Source organism: Protomyctophum parallelum (genome assembly GCF_964188405.1).
Source record: "Protomyctophum parallelum genome assembly, chromosome: 1".
Taxonomy (NCBI): domain Eukaryota; kingdom Metazoa; phylum Chordata; class Actinopteri; order Myctophiformes; family Myctophidae; genus Protomyctophum; species Protomyctophum parallelum.
In genome coordinates, this window is record NC_139697.1 from 94,872,542 (window position 1) to 94,879,816 (window position 7,275).

The following is a 7,275-nucleotide window of genomic DNA, read 5'->3' on the forward strand; positions in this document are numbered from 1 at the left end:
TGTGTGTGTGTGCGTGCGCTACAGCTGCACCCTGTGTGTGTGTGTGTGTGTGTGCTACAGCTGCGCCCTCTGGTGGCGGGCGGGTGGTGTAACAGCGGGACAGACACACAGACACACACACAGACACACAGACACACACACACACAGACATTCAGCCCTTGCTGTCATAGTAAGTGGCTCACTGCGTTCGCAACCAGATCTTAATGCAGGGAGCTTGAGGATCGACTATTGTCAGCGAAGATATTGAGTGTAGTGCATGAGAATATACGGTCACGTCGGTCAGCTTAGGACGCAATTTATTCCGTATTTCCGAAACACATCACACTTTTTACCACTAATGAACAAAATGAAACACAGGAAATATAGGAAAGCCAGTGAATGTGTTGCAAGACCTTCCCGTGCCTTCGTCTCTGTGTCAAACCCTGTCTGCGCAAAATGCCCTGGAGCTACACTGTCAAGGGTTGCCCCAAGTTGCTGGACAGAGCTGCGTGCCGGAGCATTTTAACATCTACCCACAATGTTACTGAATTCAGCACATGTCAACAAACGTGAGTGGAACAAAGAATCAAACAGTTGGCTTGACAGCTGCGTCAGTGGGAATGAATATAAAAGCAAACTGTGAGGTATGCTGGTGAATGTGTTCTGTGGCCTGTCAGACCGACTGCATACTTGTCAGAACTCTTGCAATGTCAGTAATAACACCCAGCGATTTCACTCATAAGGGATATTATGAAGCATCGGCTGAAGGTTCAAATATACCCAAAGAGTAAACCCAATAAATAGAAACGAGTCAAACAACCCAAAGACTACATTTCCTGCCTGCATGCTTCATGTCGAACACAACTTCTCTATTTATGGTCAATGGTTTGTGTTAAGACAGAATCTACATTATAGCTGTTTATATTATATTATCAAAAACCATGTCAACTCAATTTAAATTTGTAACTAAGCTATTGGATATTTCTGTGTGGAGTTTGCATGTTCTCCCCGTGTCCCCTAGCCCATTCTGACCGGGCACCCATTTTGGTGTCAGCATCATGTTATGCTTTAGCTATTTAAAAATAGCAGATCTACAAGCTCATATCGCGCCACCGAGTGGCGCGATACGAGCTTGTAGGTCTGCTATTTTTTGAAAAATCGAAGAGCGACTGACATTTCTAGAATCTGATCTCGGGTCAGAATGAGTTCATCAGACCAGTGTGTGTCTGGCGGAAACCTCGTGTGAATCTGATCTCAGGTCAGAATGGGTTAAGGTAGGTAAAAAACATGCAGTAATCATTGTCTCTAATAACTGCCTCCCCCTGGCCAGAGACCATGATCAGACCAGAGACCATGATCAGACCAGAGACCATGATCAGACCAGAGACCATGATCAGACCAGAGACCATGATCAGACCAGAGACCATGATCAGAGACCAGAGACCATGATCAGACCAGAGACCATGATCAGACCAGAGACCATGATCACATTAGATAATTGACACGGGTGAAAAATGGGTTACAAAATCGTGGGATATTTTTATATATATATATATATATATATATATAAAATAAAACTACCTTATATATAATAATAATAATATATAATGTATGTTTTGCAATAATAATCTAAATCTATGTATTAGTTAGGGAAAGTTAGCCAAATGTGTGACCAATCTATACTATCACCTCTCAATTTGTTCCAACCCAACTCTCCTGGGTATATATATATATATATATATATATATATATATATATATATATTGTGATGCTATATTAACTAATGTTACTGTGGACGCCCTGGGATACCTCGCACCCCACTTTGAGGACCACTGCCCTAGAAAACCCCATAGGCCTACTACAGCAGTTCTAAGAACGTGTTTGTGGTAGGCCTACACAGAAAAACAGTACTTCTGAAGCAATGCTCAAAAGTTGAATTATTGTACATGTTCGTTCACAATACATCTGCACTCACAACCCCATATTTAAGCAATATTACACGAGAGGGTGGGTTCGTGATTATTGCCACGACAGGGATGCGGTCAGGAACGAGACGTAGTCGAGTTCCGCAAGCGTCACTGAAGTGGCAATAATCACGTTAAACCACACCCTCGAGTGTAATATTGCAATTCTACAACAGTTACCCTTAAAACTAAGAAAATCGCTGAAAGAAAATATTTTTTAAATGACAGATGTAGTCACTACGACCACAAATGTCCCAAGAAACTAGCTAGCCTAGCCACCGAGTTTGCTAGCACTCTGGGAGAACAGAGCAGCTGAATTCTTTGTTTTGATTAGGTGGTGAATGGTGCTGGTTTAAGCCACGGCTAAGGCTGTTTCAACCAATAGATTGCTTCCTCGAAACGACCTGTGGTAGAATCCAAGTTCACTCCGTGGGGAAATTTAATGGCTGGTTTTCAGACTATTAAATCACGTCTCTCCCATTTTGTGTTCATTCAAAGTGTTGGAAAGAGCACAGTGAGATTTTCTGCCCCCCCCCCCCGCCAGCACCCCACCACCCCCCCCCCCCCCCCCCCCCTTATATGTGAACTTTTAAAAGCCCCCCATTCTCTCCTAACTCCATTCTCTCCTCTCTAGCACGGAACTACATATTTGGGCAATTGCGTAATTGGGAAGTCTGACGATCGGAACTCCATATTTGGGCAATCGTAGTGATGACATGGGTGTGGAAACAGCTAAAAAGAAATCTAGATCTATTTTATGTTGAATAACAGCTGTATTTGTCTCATTACAGCCTTAATTATGATGTGATCTTCACCGTGTGAAGATGTTAGTTCTGGGGTCAAGGTTTGTGTGAGCCATCCACCATCTTCAAAATGCTACACGCAAACTGAAGTTTCCTTTTTCCGAAAATAGACTTTTGAATCAATTTTTTAAATTTCCATTTCTGCTAAGCAGCAAGCTAGATATGTGTTGACTTAATCGATTTAAAGTAGAATTTATTTTTGCGTGACTGCAAAGACGAAAAGGAAGTGGGGGTGCATATAGACGGAACATCGTCTGTAGTTTCTTCGCATTTTCAGGGCGGAAGCATTTGAAAACTGTTTGAACCAACAGTCGAAAAGTCTATACTTCCTAAAGTGAGTGAGTCGTCAACAGAAGGCATTAAAGACTATACTTCCTAAAGTGAGTGAGTCGTCAACAGAAGGCATTAAAGACTATACTTCCTAAAGTGAGTGACTCATCAACAGAAGGCATTAAAGACTATACTTCCTAAAGTGAGTGACTCATCAACAGAAGGCATTGGGTCAAACAAACACGCCTGCAGCATGGAGAGAGAAGACCTGAAGGTCCTCAACCAGGGAGCCGAGGATGAGATGGTGCTGCAGAGTTACCGCCTGTGCCGCTGGCGTCTGGCCCTGGTGGGCCTCGGGGTGCTGTGCACCGGGGGGGCCTTGCTGCTGCCGCTCTACTGGATGCCCGAGTGGTGCGCTGAGGCCACGTGCAGCCGCACTGCCGCCCGCCACGCCAACGTGGTGCTGCTGCGCTCCACCGACGAGTTCCGTCGCTGGTTCCTGGCCAGCGTGCGAGTGATGCTGGCGCCCAGCAGGAACCCTTACCACGGCCTGGAGGAGGAGGAGAGCCGTATCACCTCCCTCCCATTCTCCTCCAACCCCACAGACTCCCCTCCGCTGGCTGACGCACGCACCCCTCACCCTATGGACAGCAGATCGGCTCGGGGCCCCAACGGGGGCTCTGCCAACCGCCAGCCTGCCCGCGTCTGTTATTTTACGCTCCACAGCAAGAAGTACTTTTGGAACGACGACCTGCAGAACTTTGAGTTCCTAACAGGACTGGAGGACCTGGGGCTGTGCTTCTCCAGCCTCCACTCGGAGCACGGCGCAGGGCTGACCAGGAAGCAACAGGAGAACAGGAGACGGTTCTTTGGAGTGAATGAGATTGCGGTGAAAGTGCCGTCCATTCTCAAGCTGCTCATGAAAGAGGTCCTCAACCCTTTTTACATCTTCCAGCTCTTCAGTGTGATCCTGTGGGCTTCCGATGAGTATTACTACTATGCCGCGGCCATTTCCATCATGTCGGTCATATCCATAACCACCTCGCTGTACACCATCAAAAAGCAATATATCATGCTTCAAGCTATGGTGGCAGCTCACAATAATGTCTGCGTGTCCGTATGCCGGGCCAACGGCGGGATCGAGGAGGCCATGGCCACAGACCTGGTCCCCGGTGACATCATGGTCATACCCAGCAACGGGACCATCGTGCCTTGCGACGCCGTGTTGGTCAGTGGCACCTGCATCGTCAACGAGAGCATGCTCACCGGTGAAAGCGTTCCAGTCACAAAGACCAACTTGCCCAACCCGTCACGAGGGGAGGGGGACCAGGTCTATCAAATGAAAGGGCACACCAGACACACTCTCTTCTGTGGCACGCAAGTCATCCAGACTCGCTACTATGCCGGAGACCTGGTCAAAGCCGTGGTGGTCCGTACGGGTTTCAGTACGGCCAAGGGCCGACTGGTGCGCTCCATCCTCTACCCGAAGCCCACCGACTTTAAGCTTTACCGTGACGCCTACCTCTTCCTGCTGTGCCTGGTGGCCGTGGCCGCCATCGGTTTCGTCTACACCGTCGCCCTCAGCGTCTGGAACGGGGTTCCGGCCGAGACCATCGTCATCGAGGCGCTGGACATCATCACCATCACGGTGCCGCCGGCGCTGCCCGCCGCCATGACGGCGGGCATCGTCTACGCCCAGCAGAGACTCAAGCGCGTCGGCATCTTCTGCATCAGCCCCCAGATGATCAACATCTGTGGGCAGCTTAACCTCGTCTGCTTCGACAAGACTGGAACTCTGACGGAAGACGGACTAGACCTGTTCGCTGTGCAGAGAGTCGAGAATGGCAGTTTCCGACCGTCGGAGGAGAGCGCAGACAAGGAGAGCCTGGTGAAGTCTCGCTTTGTGGCCTGCATGGCTTCTTGCCACTCTCTCACCAAGATAGACGGACGGCTGTCTGGAGACCCTCTCGACCTCAAGATGTTTGAAGCCACAGGCTGGATCCTGGAGGAAGCTACCGCGGAGGGGACGACACTCCACAACCACATCATGCCCACTGTGGTGCGCCCGCCCAAGCGGCTGCTACCCCCCCAACCCGTCTTGTCTCCTGAGCAAGACGAGGACATTTACACTCTGTCGTTGGCGTACGAGATCGGCATCGTCTGTCAGTTCCCCTTCTCATCTGCGCTTCAGAGGATGAGCGTGGTGGCTCGCCTGTTGGGAGACAAACGCATGGATGCATATCTGAAGGGGGCACCAGAGGTGGTGGCTGCTCTCTGCAAGAAGGAGACGGTGCCAGAAAACTTCACAGAGGTTCTGCAGCACTACACCAGGCAGGGCTTCAGGGTCATCGCCTTGGCACACCGCCGCCTGGAGTCCAAACTCACCTGGCACAAGGTGCAGAGCATCAACAGGGAGCATATTGAGACCAACATGGAGTTCCTGGGTCTGATCTTCATGCAGAACAAACTGAAGGCAGAGACACCGGGGGTTTTGCGGGATCTCCACAGAGCCAACATCCGCACCGTCATGGTCACCGGGGACAACATGCAGACAGCCATCTCCGTGGCCAGAGACTGCGGGATGATCCCTCCCCAAGACACGGTCATCATTTCCGATGCCACACCTCCCCGAGACGGACAGAAGGCCAACATCACCTGGCGATACGCCGACAAGCCCGACGGTGAGGCGCCGCGGCCGGAGGAAGTGTCGATCAACCTGGAGGAGGTGTGTCACGCAGAGAACTCGCGGGAAAGCAGCACTGCCGATAAGGCCCGCCGTGCTCGGCAGCAGCACCACTTCGCCATGAGCGGAAAGTCCTTCGCCGTCATCTCGCAACACTTCCCGGACCTGCTCCCGAAGCTGGTCCTGAGTGGGACGGTTTTCGCCAGGATGGCCCCCGATCAGAAGACCCAGCTGGTGGAAGCTCTGCAGGGCGTGGACTACTTCGTGGGCATGTGCGGGGACGGGGCGAACGACGTGGGCGCTCTGAAGAGGGCCCACGGTGGCATCTCCCTGTCTCAGCTGGAGGCCTCCGTGGCCGCTCCCTTCACCTCCAAGTCCCCCAACATCTCCTGTGTTCCCAGCCTCATCGGGGAGGGCCGCGCCGCCCTCGTCACCTCCTTCTCCGTGTTCAAGTTCATGGCCCTCTACAGCATCATCCAGTACAGCAGCGTCACCCTGCTCTATTCCATCCTCAGTAACCTCGGCGACTTCCAGTTCCTTTTCATCGACATGGCCATCATCCTCCTCATCGCCTTCACCATGAGTCTGAACCCGGCGTGGGAGGAGCTCGTGCCGCGACCTCCCCCCTCGGGTCTGCTCTCGGTCCCCTTGCTCCTCTCAGTCCTTTCCCAGATCCTCATCTGTTTCGGCTTCCAGTTGTTCGCCTTCCTCTCTGTCCGGCGCCAGCCCTGGTACGAGGTGTGGACGCCCCTGTCCGACGCGTGCAACCTGTCGTCGCCGGCGCTGAACTCTGAGGTGGACAAGCACAACATCCGGAACTATGAGAACACCAGCCTCTTCTACGTGTCATCCTTCCAGTACCTGATCGTGGCCGTGGTCTTCTCCAAGGGCAAGCCCTTCAGACAGCCCAGCTACAAGAACGTGCCCTTTGTGTTGTCTGTCCTGAGCCTGTACGCATTCCTGCTCTTCATCATGTTTCACCCGGTCGCCGCCATCGACAAGCTCCTAGACATCGTCTGTGTCCCCTTCGAATGGAGAGTCAAACTCTTTAACATCGTACTTGTCAACGCCACTGTGTCCGTCCTGGTGGAAATTGTTGTCTTCGACTTCGTCTTATGGAAGCTCACGTCCGGCAGAGACAAACAGGATAGCGACGGGGTGCCACCATCTAAGGGGGGCATTGACGTGTGGGGGCACAAGTGTCTATCGCGGCTATGCTGTCGTCAGCAAACGGCCCCCAAGGCCCGCTACATGCAACTAGCCCTGGAGCTCAGCGCGGACCCCAACTGGCCACCCAAATCCACCACCACCACCGAAGCCAAGCCAAGGCAAGAACAACGTTCCTCCTACCAAATTGTGATAGACTCCTAGGCAGTGTAGTTCAACTTCTCAATAGCTTTGCTTTCATGGACCCCCAGTTTGATATGAATTCGACCACAGAGCCCATTTGATATGATATTTGTATCTCTTGGGACCCCAATCTATACTGTACTCTCCTCAAGCACCCACCATGGGGTTCCCTGGACCTTGCATTTAGAACCACTGTGTAAGGGCAGACATCGCTATCAGCTAGTGA

At 51.5% G+C, this 7,275-nt stretch overlaps 1 protein-coding gene across 1 annotated transcript; it reads left to right on the forward strand.

The window, feature by feature from the left end:
* Positions 1-3,269: 3,269 nt before the first annotated feature.
* Positions 3,270-7,070, forward strand: LOC310856999 (polyamine-transporting ATPase 13A3-like; the record flags this gene model as incomplete). Its single annotated transcript, XM_083762589.1, has 1 exon — positions 3,270-7,070. The coding sequence occupies one exon, from the start codon at positions 3,270-3,272 to the stop codon at positions 7,068-7,070; it is 3,801 nt and encodes a 1,266-aa protein (XP_083618715.1).
* Between the last annotated feature and the right edge of the window lie 205 nt (positions 7,071-7,275).